Source organism: Salvelinus alpinus, chromosome 17 (genome assembly GCF_045679555.1).
Source record: "Salvelinus alpinus chromosome 17, SLU_Salpinus.1, whole genome shotgun sequence".
Classification (NCBI taxonomy): Eukaryota; Metazoa; Chordata; class Actinopteri; order Salmoniformes; family Salmonidae; genus Salvelinus; species Salvelinus alpinus.
Window position 1 is genome coordinate 22,752,657 of NC_092102.1, and position 19,350 is coordinate 22,772,006.

At 42.7% G+C, this 19,350-nt stretch overlaps 2 protein-coding genes across 10 annotated transcripts in view; both read right to left on the minus strand.

Annotated features, from left to right (window-relative positions):
• Positions 1-3,894, minus strand: part of LOC139542520 (protein phosphatase 1 regulatory subunit 12B-like) — a 44,293-nt gene extending 40,399 nt beyond the window's left edge. For 3 of the 8 annotated variants that reach the window (XM_071348050.1, XM_071348049.1, XM_071348056.1), the window contains exons 1-2: positions 3,722-3,885; positions 2,146-2,236 (exon numbers count right to left, since the gene is read on the minus strand). In XM_071348050.1, coding sequence (XP_071204151.1) covers positions 2,146-2,236; positions 3,722-3,741 — 111 coding nt within the window. In that variant the 5' untranslated portion in view covers positions 3,742-3,885. Of the gene's footprint in view, positions 1-2,145; positions 2,237-3,721 lie in introns of all 8 variants that reach the window. The other 5 variants (XM_071348052.1, XM_071348054.1, XM_071348055.1 and 2 more) reach the window with 5 other exon arrangements.
• Positions 3,895-8,480: 4,586 nt separating this feature from the next.
• On the minus strand, positions 8,481-16,291 carry LOC139542524 (uncharacterized protein CG45076-like). 2 transcript variants are annotated; one of them, XM_071348067.1, is made up of 6 exons: positions 15,821-16,291; positions 10,993-11,480; positions 10,641-10,803; positions 10,438-10,470; positions 9,688-10,093; positions 8,481-9,300 (listed from the first exon to the last, which is right to left on the minus strand). In XM_071348067.1, the coding sequence occupies exons 1-6, from the start codon at positions 16,097-16,099 to the stop codon at positions 9,296-9,298; spliced, it is 1,374 nt and encodes a 457-aa protein (XP_071204168.1). In that variant the 5' UTR covers positions 16,100-16,291; the 3' UTR covers positions 8,481-9,295. The 2 variants fall into 2 exon arrangements, with proteins under 2 accessions (XP_071204168.1, XP_071204169.1); XM_071348068.1 differs by lacking the exon at positions 10,438-10,470.
• Positions 16,292-19,350: the final 3,059 nt, after the last annotated feature.

The following is a 19,350-nucleotide window of genomic DNA, read 5'->3' on the forward strand; positions in this document are numbered from 1 at the left end:
AACACATTTAATTCACTGGCTTGTATGCGAAGCAGTAATTGTTTCAAAACATCTCCTGCCATGTCACTGATGCATTGTGAAACAGTGTTGTTTGATGAAGGCATTGTCTGTATAGTTTTTTGGTCTTTTCCCCCAGCATTGCTCCAGACATATCTGCGGCAGCAGGAAGAATTAAGTCCTCCACAATAGTATGGGGCTTGCCTGTCCTAGCTCACCATATAAGACGCTTCTTGCCCCTTCTTATTAATGGTATCTGTTGCTTTTATACATTTCTTACTACTCGAAAGTTGTCTTTATTCATGCTCAAAAAACTCGTGGCAAATTTTTCAAATGGTCATTTTTCGTTTCTAAATGTCTGCGAAAGAGTGAAGGTTTCCCGCGAGAAAGTAACGGTTAATGTGATTGGATGTTAATTATTTGACTAGGCTACCTGTATTTGACATTGTGTTGTTATTTTTGTGTGTTTTATTGTGTTTTATTTTTGGCAGTGAAACGAGGCTACTCAGCTGAGAAACAAACCTCACTCAAATTTTTTACACTTTTTTTTAAATTTCACCTTAATTTAACCAGGTAGGCCAGTTGAGAACAAGTTCTCATTTACAACTGCGACCTGGCCAAGATAAAGCAAAGCAGTGCAACACAAACAACAACACAGAGTTACACATGGAATAAACAAACATACAGTCAATAATAAAATAGAAAAAGTCTATATACAGTGTGTGCAAATGAGGTAGGATAAGGGAGGTAAGGCAATAAATAGGCCATAGTGGTGAAATAATTACAATATAGCAATTAAACACTGGAGTGATAGATGTGCAGAAGATGAATGTGCAAGTAGAGATACTGGGGTGCAAAGGAGCAAAATAAATAAAATAAATAACAGTGTGGGGATGAGGTAGTTGGATGGGCTATTTACAGATGGGCTATGTACAGGTGCAGTGATCTGTGAGCTGCTCTGACAGCTGGTGCTTAAAGTTAGTGAGGGAGATTTGAGTCTCCAGCTTCAGTGATTTTTGCAGTTCGTTCCAGTCATTGGCAGCAGAGAACTGGAAGGAAAGGTGGCCAAAGGAGAAATTGGCTTTGGGGGTGACTAGTGAAATATACCTGCTGGAGCGCGTGCTACGGGTGGGTGCTGCTATGGTGACCAGTGAGCTGAGATAAGGCGGGGCTTTACCTAGCAAAGACTTATAGAGGACCTTGGGCCAGTGGGTTTGGCGACGAATATGTAGTGAGGGCCAGCCAACGAGAGCAGACAGGTCGCAGTGGTGGGTAGTATTTGGGGCTTTGGTGACAAAACGGATGGCACTGTGATAGACTGCATCCAATTTGCTGAGTAGAGTGTTGGAAGCTATTTTGTAAATGACATCGCCGAAGTCAAGGATCGGTAGGATAGTCAGTTTTACGAGGGTATGTTTGGCAGCATGAGTGAAGGATGCTTTGTTGCAAAATAGGGAGCCGATTCTAGATTTAATTTTGGATTGGAGATGCTTAATGTGAGAGTTTATAGTCTAACCAGACACCTAGGTATTTGTAGTTGTCCACATATTCTAAGTCAGAACCGTCCAGAGTAGTGATGCTGGACGAGCGGGCAGGTGTGAGCAGCGATCAGTTGAAGAGCATGCATTTAGTTTTACTTGCATTTAAGAGCAGTTGGAGGCCACGGAAGGAGGGTTGTATGGTATTGAAGCTTGTCTGGAGGTTAGTTAACACAGTGTCCAAAGAAGGGCTACGTCTGCGTAGAGGTGGATCAGAGAATCACCAGCAGCAAGAGCGGCATCATTGATGTATACAGAGAAGAGAGTCGGCCCGAGGATTGAATCCTGTGGCACCCCCATAGAGACCGCCAGAAGTCCGGACTAAATGTATAGCCCTGTTGAAAATATAAATATACTGTTTGAAAATGTGAAGGATTTTTTTATTTTATTTGGCGTACTCCCAACGGCATTTCGCGTACCCCAGTTTGGAAATACCTGCTATAGATAAATAGTCCAATAAAATCACATGAATAGTAAAGCATATCTTGGGGTTGGGGTCCCTGACACAGACTAAGCCTTGTCTTGGATTCCTAATGGAGAATTTCCATTGACCATGCATTTTCACTCCAGGACTAGACTTAATCTGTGTCTGGGAAATTTTGTGTTGTACCTGTGTGGATCTGCGGGTTTGCCTGGCCTGGCGAGACCTGGCCTTCCTCTGAGACTCTGCCTCCTCATCTCTCACCGGGGTTAGATATGACCTGCAGGGTTGGAAACAGGACAGCTGCACTTTGGAGGACATAGCTGTCATGCCCTATAAATAGTTTCAATGAACTTTGGACACACTGTCACCTAGTACTCGAGCACAGCACGAGGTAACAACGTATCAGGGTGAGTTGACATTAGGCTCAAATTATCATCACAACCTTTCAGGATAAGAGGGTAGCAGTGCAATCAAACACATCCATAATCTTCATGGGAAGTGATCACTCTGAAAGGTACTACAAAAACAGATATTCAGAGCAGGTTACATGTAATTGCGTCCTCATTATGTTGAAGTGGCTCTTCATTCCATCGCTCAACAACTTAAACAACTTAATTAGTTATTCATATCATGATATACTTAATGAAAGACCACATACTTATTATGCAAATCACAAAAGAACAATGGACTACACAAAGTACACAATAAGTTCACAATAATAACCAAAGGACTGAATCACCTCCTCAATGCTTAGCGCTATAATCAATAGTACAATTCTCTTAGGACTGTGTGGTATTCCTTTCATGATTATGTTTCATGTCTCAGTTGCCAATCAATAAACCCTGAGTGACAGCCACGTAAGCAGGCATTGGGCTCCATAGACAGAGAGAGGAAAAGTCGAGTAAGCAGCATTCAGGGTAATGGCTAATGTTATTCCCACTAGTACCGGCTGCAGGCTGCTCTCCCTCCCTCCCTTTTACTGTACTGAGTATCGCTCGATCAGCCTCTGCTCTGCCAGGGAGGCACCCACCACACCCTCCATCCTGAGAGAAAGCCTAAATAGTCTGTCTGTCAGGACCTCAGTCTACTGCATTATTTAACACTGATTAAAGGGCTGTGGATGGTTACATTACCAGCAGCTGGGATTCTGTAGCAACATTACGGTCATATTTCTACACAGTAGCAGATTCACAATCATAAAAAAGACTTTAGGCAAAAGTGATATAGGAGATAACATACTTTTGCTTACGTTTCAAAAACACTTGATTTAAGCATGTCTAATTTGATTTAAGCATATCAAATTTGAGACCAAATATTTATATAGGATGCATTTGTTGGGGTTGTAATTTAAACATGCTGGTGGGAGGTATTTTAGTTCCAATGCACCAGCATCTACTATTCCATTTATAATGACCGTATTATTGAACCTGACCAACAAAATGTAATGACCCTAAATGGGGTATGTGAAGAAACATTTTTTTCCTTCCATTGAGTGTACTAAATATGTACAGCACTTTAGCTATACACACTCACTCCTGGGTTGTGTGCTAACACACACAACCCAGGGGCACCAACTTCCCACACAGTACAATACAAATTCCAGGGAAGGGAATACCTTCCAATACCAAACACCAGTGAGGGGGCCACACCACCATCTCGGATCAAAGTAAAAGAAGTAGCTAGCTTTTTCATTCTGCATGTAAAAACACAGGGAAGTCATGCAGATAAGGGGATAGGATAAGGGTCGGGGTGAGTTCCATACCTGGGCAGACAGGCTTGCATGGTCCCAGGCTAGCTGAAGGTCAGAGACTGAGGCCGGTGGAGAGAGACTGCAGTGGGAGAGGCCGGATAGGATCCTGGGAGAGGGAGAGAGAGGAGTGATAACGGGGAGGGGGAGAGAAGGAAAAGGAGAGAGAGAGACTGTTTCCTCTCCATCAGCTAGGCAAGGCGAGGCACAGCGCAGTCAATACACAGACTCATACAGTAGGCGGGCCGCGAGGCAATCTGAGCCAATTGTGTCTCCAAGAGCCTGATGCAAGAGCTGCAGTTTACACACTACACAAGCGTGCGAGGGGATTGGCCTGAGCAAGCTGCTGCGCCGATTCGCTAAACTTGATCACATTACGAGGGTGCAAGATGATTTGTAGATCAGTGATTCGGTGCAGATACACACAATGGTTGTAGTCCTCACAAATTTAGAAATAATTGTATAACGATACTAATCCATTGTGCATTGTTACAAAGCAATGTCATGTTTGTGTTGTGCTGTATTTTAGTTTGTTTTACATTGCATCTGATATTGATTCTATTTTGTCTTATGAATTGTACACTGAGTATACAAAACATTAGGAACACCTGCTCTTTCCATGACAGACTGACCAGGTGAAAGATATGATCCCTTATTGATATCACTTGTTAAATCCACTTCAATCAGTGTAGATGACAGGTTAAAGATGATTTTTTGAAGCTTTGAGAATATTAACACATGGATTGTGTATGTGTGCCATTCAGAGGGTGAATGGGCAAGACAAAAGATTTAAGTGCCTTTGAACGGGGTATGGTAGTAGGTGCCAGGCACACCGGATTGAGTGTGTCAGGAACAACAACGCTGCTGGGTTTTTCACACTCAACAGCTTCCCGTGTGTATCAAGAATGGTCCACCTTCCAAAGGACATCCAGCCAACTTGACACAACCGTGTCAAGCATTGGAGTCAACATGGGCCAGCATCCCTGTGGAATGCTTTCGACACCTTGTAGAGTCCATGCCCCAACGAATTGAGACTGTTCTGAGGCCAAAGGGGGGTGCAACTCAATATTAGGAAGGTATTCCTAATGTTTTGTGCACTCAGTGTATTTGCAGGGCTCCCTTGTGAAAGAGACCCTGGTCTAAATGGTGACTTCCTGTTCAAATAAAGGTAAAGGTAAACTTCCTGTGACCTTATCCTTTACCATGTAAAAATGTAATAATACACTGAACAAAAATATAAATGCAACACGTATATCCTTCTCTCAAATTTTGTGGACAAATTTGTTTACACCCGTTAGTGAGAATTTCTCATTTGCCAAGATAATCCATGCACCTGTCATGTGTAGTATATCAATAATCTGATTAAACAGTGTGATCATTACACAGGTGCACCTTGTGCTGGGGAAAATAAAAGGCCACTAAAATGTGCAGTTTTGTCACATAACACAATGCCACAAATGTTGAGGGAGCATGCAATTGGCATGCTGACTGCAGGAATGTCCACCAAAGCTGTTGTCAGAGAATTTAATGTTCAGCTCTCTACCATAAGGCACCTTCAACATCGTTTTAGAGAATTTGGCAGTTCGTCCAACCGGCCTCACAACCACAGACCACATGTAACCACAGGAACCCTACATCCAGCTTCTTCACCTGCAGGATTGTCTGAGACCAGCCACCTGGTCAGCTGATGAAACTGTGGGTTTCTGCACAAACTGTCAGAAACTGTCTCAGGGAGCGTGCTCGTCATCCTCACCAGGGTCTTGACCTGACTTTAGCTTGGCGTTGTAACAAACTTCAGTTGGCAAATGCTCACCTTTGATGGCCAGTGGCACACTGGAGAAGTGTGCTCTTCACAGATGAATCCCAGTTTCAAATGTACCGGGCAGATGTCAGACAACTTACAGTTGAAGTCGGAAGTTTACATACACTTAAGAGTCATTAAAACTTGTTTTTCAACCACTCCACAAATGTCTTGTTATCAAACTATAGTTTTGGCAAGTCGGTTAGGACATCTACTTTGTGCATGACACAAGTCATTTTTCCAACAAAAGTTTACATACACTAAGTTGACTGTGCCATTAAACAGCTTGGAAAATTCCAGAAAATGTCATGGCTTAAGAAGCTTCTGATTTGACACTATTTTAGTCAATTGGAGGTGTACCTGTGGAAGTATTTCAAGGCCTACCTTCAAACTCAGTGCCTCTGCTTGACATCATGGGAAAATCAAAAGAAATCAGCCAACACCAGAGAAAAAAATTGTAGAACTCCACAAGTCTGGTTCATCCTTGGGAGCAATTGACAAATGCCTGAAGGTACCACGTTCATCTGTACAAACAATAGTACGCAAGTATAAACACCATGGGACCACGCAGCCATCATACAGCTCAGGAAGGAGACGCGTTCTGTCTCCTAGAGATGAACGTACTTTGGTGCGAAAAGTGCAAATCAATCCCAGAACAACAGCAAAGGACCTTTTGAAGATGGAGGAAACAGGTACAAAAGTATCTATATCCACAGTAAAACGAGTCCTATATCGACATAACCTGAAAGGCTGCTCAGCAAGGAAGAAGCCCCTGCTCCAAAGCCGCCATAAAAAAGCCAGACTACAGTTTGCAACTGCACATGGGGACAAAGATCGTACTTTTTGGAGAAATGTCCTCTGGTCTGATGAAACAAAAATAACTGTTTGACCATAATGACCATCGTTATGTTTGGAGGAAAAAAGGGGATGCTTGCAAGCCGAAGAACACCATCCCAACCGTGAAGCACGGGGGTGGCAGCATCATGTTGTGGGGGTGCTTTGCTGCAGGAGGGACTGGTGCACTTCACAAATTAGATGGCATCATGAGGCAGGAAAATTATGTGGATATATTGAAGCACCATCTCAAGACATCAGTCAGGAAGTCAAAGCTTGGTCGCAAATGGGTCTTGCAAATGGACAATGACCCCAAGCATACTTCCAAAGTTGTGGCAAAATGGCTTAAGGACAACAAAGTTAAGGTATTGGAGTGGCCATCACGACCTCAATCCTATAGAAAATTTGTAGGCAGAACTGAAAAAGCGTGTGCAAGCAAGGAGGCCTACAAAACTGACTCAGTTACACCAGCTCTGTCAGGAGGAATGGGTCAAAATTCACCCAACTTATTGTGGGAAGCTTGTGGAAGGCTACCCGAAACGTTTGACCCAAGTTAAACAATTTAAAGGCAATGCTACCAAATACTAATTGAGTGTATGTAAACATCTGAGCCACTGGGAATGTGATGAAAGAAATAAAAGCTGAAATAAATAATTCTCTCTCTACTATTATTCTGACATTTCACATTCTTAAAATAAAGTGGTGATCCTAACTGACCTAAGGCAGGGACTTTTTACTCGGATTAAATGTCAGGAATTGTGCAAAACTGAGTTTAAATGTATTTGGCTAAGGTGTATGTAAATTTCCGACTTCAACTGCATATGGCGATGTCTGGGCACGCGGTTTTCTGATGTCAATGTTGTGAACAGAGTGCCCCATGGTGGCGGTGGGGGTTATGGTATGGGCAGGCATAAGCTACAGATAATGAACACAATTGCATTTTATCGATGGCAATTTGAATGCACAGAGATACCATGACGAGATCCTGACGTCCATTGTCGTGCCATTCATCCATCGCCATCAGCTCATGTTTCAGCATGATAACGCATGGCCCAAGGATCTGTACACAATTCCTGGAAGCTGAAAATGGCCCAAGTTCTTCCATAGCCTGCAAACTCCCCAGACATGTATGTCATCAATTGAACATGTTTGGGATGCTCTGTATCAACCTGTGCAACAGCACGTTCCAGCTCCCGCCAATATCCAGCAACTTCCCACAGCCATCAAATAGGAGTGGGACAACATTCTACAGGCCACAATCAGCCTGTTCAACTCTAGGCAAAGGCGATGTGTCGCGCTGCGTGAAGCAAATGGTGATCACACCAGATACTGACTGGTTTTCTGATCCACTCCTATTTTTTTTTTAAGGTATCTGTGACCAACAGATGAATTTCTGCATTCCCAGTCATGTGAAATCCATAGATTAGGGCCTAATTCATTAATTTAAATTGACTGATTACCTTATAGGAACTGTAACTCAGTAAAATCTTAGGAATTGTTGCATTTATATTTTTGTTCAGTGTACATCATAAATTGTTGGGTGTGAACAAGTTTGGCAATATTTCTGATCAATTGAATGATTTCCAGGTAGTAGTATTTCAACTCAGCTTAACAGGTATAATAGTAAACCATAGTGGCAGTACCAAACCAGAGTTCAAGTCATTATTCTTAACCAGAGGAAAGATTCCACACAAAAATGCACAAAGGGGTGTGCTACCACAAACACGTCTTCGTGTTTTTCAGCATTTCATTATGAGTCATTCCTCACATGGCATGCACGGACATGTGGAATAAAATGATTACAGACACTCACCCTTCCACATTATATCTATGCTGCAGTTTAGCACTAAGTGGGACTACTTCACAGCAGTACATCATTAGAAAATGTAAAAATGGCAACACATTAGTTTGACCTTGGTGAAGGTGACTCAGAAGCAGTACAGGGCAAATAAGTGTGTCACTGTGACCACATTTTTTACTCCCTGTAATGGGACACAAAGACACCATATTAATCCATGAACAGAAATGAAGGCATTTTCTGCAGCTGTAGAATGACGAGACCGTAACAAAGATGTTCACTTCAGTTCATATGAGCTACTATTCAATCAATAGTAGAAAAAATAAACAAGGAGACTGAACTTGGTGTAAAAAATTACAGAGGATAGCCCAGGGTTTATTTTATAAAAGATACATCACAGAGATCTGAGATGAACGGTACGTTGTGAGAGAAGAACCCAATGCCTGGGCAGTAACAGCGCACTTTGTGTGACAAAAAGTCTAAAGAAAAAAGTCAATAAAAACAACTAGACTAACAATCTTCAGTAAAACTGTACGTAAATGTTAGCATTTCACAGATATGGCCCTTGCTACCCCCATGCTATTCCTTTAGTAGGCTGTTAATTCCTGTGTAAACAAATAGGACTCTTGTTCTGTATATCATATTCTAATGAAAATCCCAACAAGACATTTCAGACAATGACAAAAAGAAAGCCAATTTCATATCAACAAGATGGGCATATTTTATGGCTTTGTTTGATTGTGTGAGTGAATTAGTGTTTTTCTATTGGCTGTTTAGTTAGTCCTCCTTGTCACTTTGTTTCAACTGAGCTTGCAGAAAAATTGACATTTTGGTGTACGTAAAATAATCTATAGAAAGAGCTGTGTTAAAATAGATTAAGGCTTTGAGGTTGGTATTGGCAGGTGAGTCCTGAATACTATTAACCATCACCTGACCAGTTAGCCCTCTCATACACATGTTCATTGATGTAACAATACTGATTCTAGAGAATTGTTTGAATCCTAGTGACCTGATTTTTCCCCCTGGGGAGAAAAAGTTCATGTTTATTGCACCTCAACATTGGCAATGCCTTCCCATTTGTCATGATGCAGACTGAACGTGTCCATTATCCTCTGGGAGTTTGGTGGCTGTAGAAGACTTTCCTTGCTGCTTACATTCACACTGTAAAATAGAATAACATTAGTTATCAGAGAGATCAATGGTAATGTTTTTTACTAAAGGCCCTGGAGCTGACCAAGCAAATCAGAAAAACAACATTTCATACACTATTGCCCACAATAACCTTTAGTGAGGAACACTGCTCAACCAATGAGAGAAGATATTGGCGTCGGTAACACATTAAGTTGCTCTTTTATCTGTGTAATTACACTGTAATTAGACTAGTAACATTGCATTAACACATTAGTGTTCCTCACTTGAAACAATTTCAGGCCAAAAGAGGTAACAGAGTAATTGTAAAATCTTTGAAATAAAGATGGATACACTCCTTACATAAAATTGGACTGACGAAGAAATTTGAGTTTGAAATGCATTTTAAGACAGACTTACATTCCTCCTCAGTAGAGGCCTCATCTTCTTCTGGTTTTTCCTCTTCTTCCTCCCCTTGCTCCTCCTCTGCTTCAGAATCCTCCTCTTCTACATTCTCTTCTGCCAACCACTCTTCCGGTGCTGCCTCTGCCAAGTCCTCCTGCTCCTCAACCATCTCCTCCTCTGCAGGAGCAGTCTGTTCCTCTGTGAGAGCAGAGTCCTCCTGTTCAGCAGGCTCCCCATCCAAGTGAGCTGCCTCCTTCACCACCTCCTCCTCCTCAGCAGCCTGCTCCTCTTCCGCAGGAGTAGACTCTTCCACCTCCTCAGCAACAGCATCAGCAGCCTCTTCCACCTCCTCAGCAGCAGCCAGAGCAGTCTCCTCCTCCACCTCCTCTGAGGGCTTATCTGTTTGAACCCCTCCTTCCAGCTGGAACAGACAGAATTATAGTGAGTTAGTACTTAGGGGAACTACAGGGCCTATGGTGACTTTGTAATCACATTGGTGTAATGTATTTGGCCTACATTGCAGTATAGGGATGGGAATACAACATTTACCCCAAATTCATCAGAGAATCCACAGCAGGCAATTAGCCTCTACATACTAATGGTTTAGTAGCAATCTCATAAAAGTTCCCCATGGACACATGCTGGGTAGAAATAGTTACGAGAATGTGTATGCTCCTCTGTACAAAATACGGCAAATTTTTTTGCCGTTACGAACACCAATGCTGAGATGAGAAAATATGAAGAAAGAACTTGAAAAGTAATAACCTGTGACCGGTCCTGATGTACCTGTACATCCGACTATTCATTAAAAGAAGAAAAGACTATTAGAAATATTTCACTATTCATAAAAAGTAGTAAGTACTATTAGAAAAATGTAAAACAAACTATTTTGGCTATATTTGAGGGTGACCCAGTCCACTACCAATCTGATATTCTAAACCCTGTGTGAGACTTCCTGTAGGCGTTACCTGTGCGACCTGTTTCTGCACAGCCTCCAGCTGAGCGCGGAGCTCAGAGTGCAGACTGTGGGCCGCTGAGTTCTGCTCCTGCGGACTCTGTTCTACTGTAACCAGCTGCTCCTCCACACTGGCCTGCTGGGCCCTCTGAGACTGCCCCGTCTCCATCAGCTCCCTGAAACACAGGTACGCACACACAGTGAGACACACAGTGAAACCAACCAATACAGAAATATAAACCAATATACTTAAGGTTGCAGAAAGTTTCCCCAAAGAACCCAGGTATCCTCCTGCTTCTGGGATAATTCTTTAAATTAAAAAAAAAATTACTTTGGAATTGACCAACCCCAAATACACTACATACTTGACACTTGCGATCTCCACTGTACTGGCCTCAAGTTGAGCCTGGTTGGCAGCCAGCTGTTCCTTAAGCCCTAGGAGCTCTGATGTCTGGCCCTCCAACGTGGCGCTCAGTGTGCCCACCAGCCCTTCCCTCTCCTCCAGCTTGGACTCAGCCTCCGCCAGGCTCCCTGTCAGGCCCTCGACGCTCTGGGCCATCTTCGTGCTCACCCTTGCCAGGCCCTCGACCTGCAGCCGGACAGCCTCAAACTCCTCGCTCTTCCCCTTCAGCATGGCCTGCAGCTGAGTCAGCTGATCCGCGGACACGGTGGCCTGCTGCATCTCTGCCAGCCGGGCTTTCATCTCTGTGTGTAGGGAAAGGACCTGGGTGGGCAGGTCTGAGGTCTTCAGTTGTTCAGCTATGGCCAGGGCCATGCCTACCTGCTTCTGGGCCAGTTCGTATGACTCTTCCAGGGTGTTGAGGCGATGCTCAAAGCCGTCGGTACTGAGCAGCTGCAAGGAAATAAAACTAGATTTAGATCAAAATAACATCTTGAAAACATCTGCCCAGACACTGGTCTCCAAACAAAGGGCAGCTTCTTTCATGATGAATAGACAATTATGGCAAGCCATCATACAGTACATTGTGCAGCCATAAGAAAGTAAGTGAGCAGTCAGAAACAGACACTATTTATAAATGTATTTTACCACTCATGCTATTCATCCTTGGGAGGGAACTATCTATTGGTGCAGACAGTTCCAGTAAGTGGGTGTAAAGAAATGAGAACATATTGACCAGGTACTGCAATTGCTGTAGGATAATCCTATGATTTAAGTAGGACAATTTAATTATGTCAACAGTTTAGTGAATCCACATCCTGACCCCATCAGTGTTGAAGTCCCTCTGTGTGAAGGCTAACCTTATAAATTACGGTCAAAGGTTGGAGATCTTCTTGACCCTAACCAGTCAGGCTTCATGATGGGTCACTCAACTGAGACTGCTCATCTATGTCACGGAGGCCCTCTGTAATATATCCTCACATGGTCTATCCTATCATTGCTTTGAGGATGACACTCAACTACTTTTCTCCTTCCCCCCTTCTAACACCCATGTGGTGGCATGCATCTCTGCGTGCCTGGCTGATATCTCAATTTGGATGCCAGCCCACCACCTTAAACTCAACAAGACAGAGCTGCTCTTCCTCCAGGGGAAGGCCTGCCCGCTGAAGGCACTTGTCATCTCCCATCTGGACTATTGCAACTCACTGTTGGCTGAGCTCCCCGCTTGTGCCATCAAACCCCTGCAACTTATCCAGAATGCTGCAGCCTGCCTGGTTTTCAACCTTCCAAAGTTCTCCCATGTTACCCCACACACTCCACTGGCTTCCAGTCGAACCTCGCATCCACTACAAGACCATGGTGCTTGCCTACGGAGCAGCAAGAGGAACTGCCCCCCCCCCTACCTTCAGGCTATGATCAAAGCTTACACCCCAACCCGAGCACTCCGTTCTGCCACCTCTGGTGGTTCCTTGGCCCTCCAAGCTCCCGCTCAGCCCAGTCCAAGCTCTTCTCTGTCCTGGCACCCCAATGGTGGAACCAGCTTCCTCCCCCTGAAGCTGGGGGAGTCAGCAGAGTCCCATCCCATCTTCTGAAACCCTAACTCTTCAAAGAGTTTCATTATATATAGTTGAAGTTGGAAGTTTACATAAATGTAGGTTGGAGTCATTAAAACAAATTTTTCAACCACTCCACAAATTTCTTGTTAACAAACTATAGTTTTGGCAAGTCGGTTAGGACATCTAATTTGCACATGACACAAGTGATTTTTCCAACAATTGTTTACAGACATTATTTCACTGTATCACAATTCCAGTGGGTCAGAAGTTTACATACACTAAGTTGACTGTGCCTTTAAACAGCTTGGAAAATTCCAGAAAATGATGTCATGGCTTTAGAAGTTATTTGGCTAATTTACATAATGTGAGCCAATTGGATGTGTACCTGTGGATGTATTTCAAGGCCTACCTTCAAACTCAGTGCCTCCTTGCTTGACATCATGGGAAAATCAAAAGAAATCAGCCAAGACCCCAGAAAAGAAATTGTTGACCTCCACGAGTCTGGTTCATCCTTGGGAACAATTTCCAAATGCCTGAAGGTACCACGTTCATCTGTACAAACAATAGTACGCAAGTATAAACACCATGGGACCACGCAGCCATCATACCGCTCAGGAAGGAGACATATTCAGTCTCCTAGAGATGAACGTACTTTGGTGCGAAAAGTGCAAATCAATCCCAGAACAACAGCAAAGGACCATGTGAAGATACTAGAGGAAACAGGTACAAAAGTATCTATGCCCACAGTAAAACGAGTCCTATATCGACATAACCTGAAAGGCCGCTCACAGCAAAGAAGAAGCCACTGCTCCAAAACCGACATTAAAAAGCCAGACTACAGGGCCTCCCGGGTGGCACAGTGGTCTAGGGCACTGCATCGCAGCGCTAGCTGTGCCACCAGAGATTCTGGGTTCGCGCTCTGTCGCAGCCGACCGCGACCGGGAGGTCCGTGGGGCGACGCACAATTGCAAATGGACCCCAAGCATGCTTCCAAAGTTGTGGCAAAATGGCTTAAGGACAACAAAGTCAAGGTATTGGAGTGGCCATCACAAAGCCCTGACCTCAATCCTATAGAAAATGTGTGGACAGAACTGAAAAAGTGCGTGTGAGCAAGGAGGCCTACAAACCTGACTTAGTTACACCAGCTCTGTCAGGAGGAATGGGCCAAAATTCACCCAACTTATTGTGGGACGCTCGCTTCAACAATTTAAAGGCAATGCTACCAAATATTGATTGAAAGTGTATGTAAACTTCTGACCCACTGGGAATGTGATGAAAGATGTGATGAAAGAAATAAAAGCTGAACTAAATCATTCTCTCTACTATTATTCTAACATTTCACATTCTTAAAATAAAGGTCCTAACTGACCTAAGACAGGGAATTTTTACTAGGATAAAATGTCAGGAATTGTGCAAAACTGAGTTTAAATGCATTTGGCTAAGGTGTATGTAAACTTCCGACTTGAACTGTATGTATGTATGCATACATGTATATATATTAGTACCAGTCAAAAGTTTGGACACACATACTCATTCCAGGGTTTTTCTTCATTTTTACTATTTTCTACATTGTAGAATAATAGTGAAGCCATCAAAACGAGGAAATAACACATATGGAATCATGTAATAACCAAAAACGTGTTAAAAAAATCTAAATCTATTTAATATTTGAGATTCTTCAAAGTAGTCACCCTTTGCCTTGATGACAGCTGTATTGCCTGTTGGCAAATTCCAAGCGGGCTGTCATGTGCCTTTTACTGAGGAGTTGCTTCCGCCTGGCCACTTTACCATAAAGGCCTGATTGGTGGAGTGCTGCAGAGATGTTTGTCCTTCTGGAAGGTTCTACCATCTGCACAGAGGAACTCCAGAGCTCCATTGGGTTCTTGGTAACATCCCTGACCAAATACCTTCTCAATTTCTCAGTTTGGCCATGCAGCCAGCTATAAGAAAACTTCTCCCATTTAAGAATGATGGAGGCCACCATGTTCTTAGGGACCTTCAATGCTACAGAAATTTTTTGGTACCCTTCCCCAGGTCTGTGCCTCAACTCAATCCTGTATCAGAGCTCTACGGACAATTCCTTCGACCTCATGGCTTAGTTTTTGCTCTGACATGCACTGTCAACTGACAGAACTTATATAGACAGATGTGTGACTTTCCAAATCATGTCCAATAAATTGAATTGACCACAGGTTGTCTCCAATCAAGTGGTAGAAACATTTCAAGGATGATCAATGGAAACAGGATGCATCTGAGCTCAGTTGAGTCTCATAGCAAAGGGTCTGAATACTTATGTAAATATGGTATTTCTGTTTAAAAAAATATATATATATACACACATTTGAAAAAAATCTGTTTTCGCTTTGTCATTATGGGGTAGTGTGTAGATTGTGTAAAAAGTCAAGGGGGCAGAATACTTCCTGAATGCACTGTATGTACAATTAAAGACCAGCTGGGGATGCTGGCAAACTAGGAGAACTTGTTACAGGGACTCACAACAACTATGGTCAATATAGAGCGTTGTAGCAGGCTATTTTTATTCCCATGTAGACAACTGGCTTTTTTAAAAGCAACTGCACAGTGCACACTGAAATCAGCACCATGACTGTGTCAAGAGCATGGTTACAAGCAGGGTCAACTGCTGTAAAAATGAATTGGAAGTGGAATATTTGTCAAGTGTGTTTATTTCAAAATGTTTGTGAATCTAATTTTAATATGCCTATATTGTAGGGACATTCAGTGGCTGACCCTAACAAACTATTGGTGCAGTTCATGTTCCCAAATTGTAGGTCATATGCCATTACAAACACCAACAGCTGCGTGACGCCCACCTTGACGGGGGTTCGAAACAGAATCATTTCGACTCACATCAGTTCAATGTCTATGCAGTATGACATTTGATATGATTTCACAACTGTCATAAACTTGTAGGGAAGGCCTATAAATACCGTCTGCTAGAGTTTTCCATTTAATTAAAATGTGAAGCTCACATTTGGGGGCCTTTAGGGCTCTGGCTATCCATAGGAAAATAGTTAATATATATGTCACAGAATAAATACATGTGCAGAATAAATGAGGAAGGTCAGAACACTATTTCAATGGGTCAACACAGGACTTGACCACAAATGACTTTGTACAAAATGTTCCAATATTTTTGTTGACGCATGGAAACAGCCTTTGACGTGCCTATTATGTTTGCCCATGTTGTTATTACGCATGGTTAACTAGGCTAATTACCTTTTCATTTGTCTGTAGAATTTCTTCCTGAAAGGACTGAAGCTTCACCATCTTCATCTGCATGCCCATGAGGTTGTCTGCTAAGTAGGTTATACTTTGGTGTTGCTGGAAACAGAACCATGCAGCCGTTGCACCCCCGACCACAATCAGAAGGAATAAAATGAACAAAAGCGTATACTGGTTTCCACCTCGCGCCTCCGGTTCCGAAGATTCATGATTAAAATTGTTAAAGTCTTCGTGATTGTGTTTGTTCTTTTTCCCTCTGTGCTTTGCTGTCATTTTAACACAGTAGCGTAGTAGTTAATATAAAGGCCAGAGATGGTGTAAGACCGGTTTTCGAAAGATGTTTGCTCGGGTGCTGCGGTGACTTTTCCAGAAGCGTCGGTCTTTTATTCCTTAATTGATATTACACAATGCAATTTGGTCCTCATTCAAAACCGCTCAACAAAGTAGCGAAAAAAGCAAGTTCTCGGTGAAGTGGTGGGTTGGGCTGCAGATGAGAAAAGATAGAGGCGTGTATGTGGTACCCATAGATTTAGATAGACATCGCATTATTATATCTGTCCAACTATGGCGTCTATGAGCGCAAAGGTAGCGCAATTGAGTCCATCTCCATTGTAAAGTAGTACATTTTCTTCCACTACATATTTCAGTTGGAAAACAAACTCAAAGGGTGCACACTGCCGCCTAGAGAGTGTGTTGTTTGAACAGGTATAAAGCCAAGGTTGGTGATTTACTGCCACCTGCAGTGAAGGAATGTTTCCTCACAAGTATAATAGATTGGCTGATCCCTCCTGGTGACCTCGGTGGAATTATGTGAACCTTCCTTAAACTATAGGAGGTCCCACCCAGTTGACTGCTTCAAAATTGTGAATGTCCTCAATGGCGCTACCCATGCTAAAATTAGCTTCTGGCATTAGAGTCCTCCTACCCATCTCTATGATGGTACCCGCTCCAGGAAGAGAAGCATGAGTGGGTGGGCGTTCCCTGTACCATGTGGACTAAAGTTACCCTGTTACATGTGCAGCTCTAATGCTGCACACATTCACGTTGTCGGAAACTCAGGACCTCCGAGTTAAAATGAATGTAAATTATGAATAATAAAAACAATAATTTGGGGGGTTATATTATTTGTTCGGTTACACACAAGTCTGTCATGGAAATGTGTTTCTTGCATATCCCAACTCCCCCTGAGACACCTGCAGGGTATATGCCATATACCCACTTACTTTTCAGTGGGCTTTGGGTATACTCACTTCATAATACCCCCCATGCGCAGGGCCAGGGCCAGAACGAATCAGTTGAATGGGCATTTGATAGGGGGTAGTACAACGCAACGTGGAGTGCCAGGATACAGCCCTTAGCCGTGGTATGTTGGCCATATAACACAAACCCCCAAGGTGCCTTATTGCTATTATAAACTTGTTACCAACTTAATTAGAGCAGTAAAAATAAATGTTTTGTCATACACACGGGTGTCAGCCAATCAGCATTCAGGGCTCGAACCACTCAGTTAATAATAAAGACCACAGGCAGCTCGTGAGTTTCAAGTTTGGGGAAGCTTACAATTATCCTACCAATCTGTGCGCAAGTTATGATTATTTTTATACGTGCATTTTCGTTGAACAGTTTCATTTCAATAACCGTTTTTGTTTCTCAAAATTGTCACGTGGTTAATCATAAAAATCTTAATTCAAATGATAAGAGCACCAGCCTTTGCCATATGGACACATTGATACATTGGCGGGTAAATACATTAGCGCATGGAACTCAGAGATAGCCTAGGCCCTACTGCACTCAGTTCTCCAGAATGTGCTCGTTTCATTGTGTAAATTGTTTGCTCTTTGATTGTTTATATGTATCAATTCCCCATTATAACCTATGCCTAATAAATGTACCGTTAATCCCCATAATTTGGTTACATTCATTTATGTTAATGCATGTACATTCATTTACCCTTCTCACTCTTGGAGTGGAAACGTTTACAGAGTTCACAACCTGCTACACTTGTGAGAAACACGTTTTGGTTCGTTTCATAATCATGATATAGGAGTTTAGTCCATTTTTGTCAGTCTTTTGTTTGGAGTGCTCCATGTGAGCAATGACCATGTGTGTTGTTTCTCTGTTCTGGTAACGTTGAGGGAGCACGCGTGCCTGAGCAAGCCAACCTGCTGAGTTGAAACAATGTTGCACTTCACTAGCAATAGCTCAAGTCAAGACAGATAAAAAGGGAGGGAGACAGGCGGAGTAGAGAGAAATTCGTCTTCTTTCAATCGCATTAATCAGGATGTTTTTATTTGTAGGCTTTAGCCTATGTATTTCACTTAGTTGACAATGGAAGTTATAGGCCTACTGCGGCTTTGGTCTATCGCCTAAGTGCAGGCATTCTGTAGAGACGCATATCTTCGCCACACACCCCATCCCTTCTTCTTGTGTCAACTTTTTAAATTAAACCCAATACATTTTTCACACATTTTAGATGCTTTTCACTGACATCCGCAACTTAATAATCAGTTCGACCTATTGTCTCGCGCGCAGCCCCAATAGTTGGCTTCCCAAACAGACATAATCCTATGTAGTTGTGATTTGAAACAATCCACGTCAAAAACCTTTAATATAATCATCTCAAAATACTTTACCAGAGAGTTTGGATCGTTAGCTTATTTTAGACAGGAGTAATTATATAATTTGGCAAAACATCAATTTACTTCAGGGGAAGCCATTATACGAACAGTGCACTGTGCATCCGCCAACTTTCCTTTCTATTTCGCAAGTGGCTGAAACCATAATGAGGAGATGCTCATGTTGCCGCGCTGACAATGCGAGTCGTTGTCCAAAAGGCGGAAATGCAGGCAACAAGTTTAGGTCTGAATATTATGTCCATAGAAACGCATTGGGCTTATTCAGGACATATTTTGTCGAGAGTGAGCTCTCGCTTCGCTTCACCTCTTCTTCTCTGCTGAAACTAGCGAGCGAAACAGCGCTCCTCTGTCTAAAATGTGTAGCCCATGTATCTGATGATGTCTGAACAGAAAAAGTATGACATGCCATATTCCTCCAGACACATGGTTTACACATCCTTAGACAGAGGGCCGCTGTTTCGCTCACTCTGATGCTTTATCTGTGATCGATACATCGGTCGACGCACATCTCGGTAAAATACATTATCTTTCAATATTTTATTTGTTCGGGCAAGAAGGTACGGTAGGGTGGCTCAGGCCCCCTATGGCCTGCCCATAACGCTGGGCCTGACAATGTGTATCAAAGCACTGTAGTTATAAGCTGTATCAATTCATAAGGCTGATGGAACAGATCACAATGTTTGTTAAAATGTCGATAAACTTGTATTTCCTCACATTTTCAGCGTTGCAATATGCACATGGAGGTAGGCCTACACGTGAATGTTACAAAATGCAATTTGCAGGAAAACACTGTTCTAAAATGCTCACCCCACATGTGAGGTTTCTTGGATGGAGATTAAATATAATTTAGAAATTTAAAAAGAAGGGAGATCTAAAGATGCAATAACT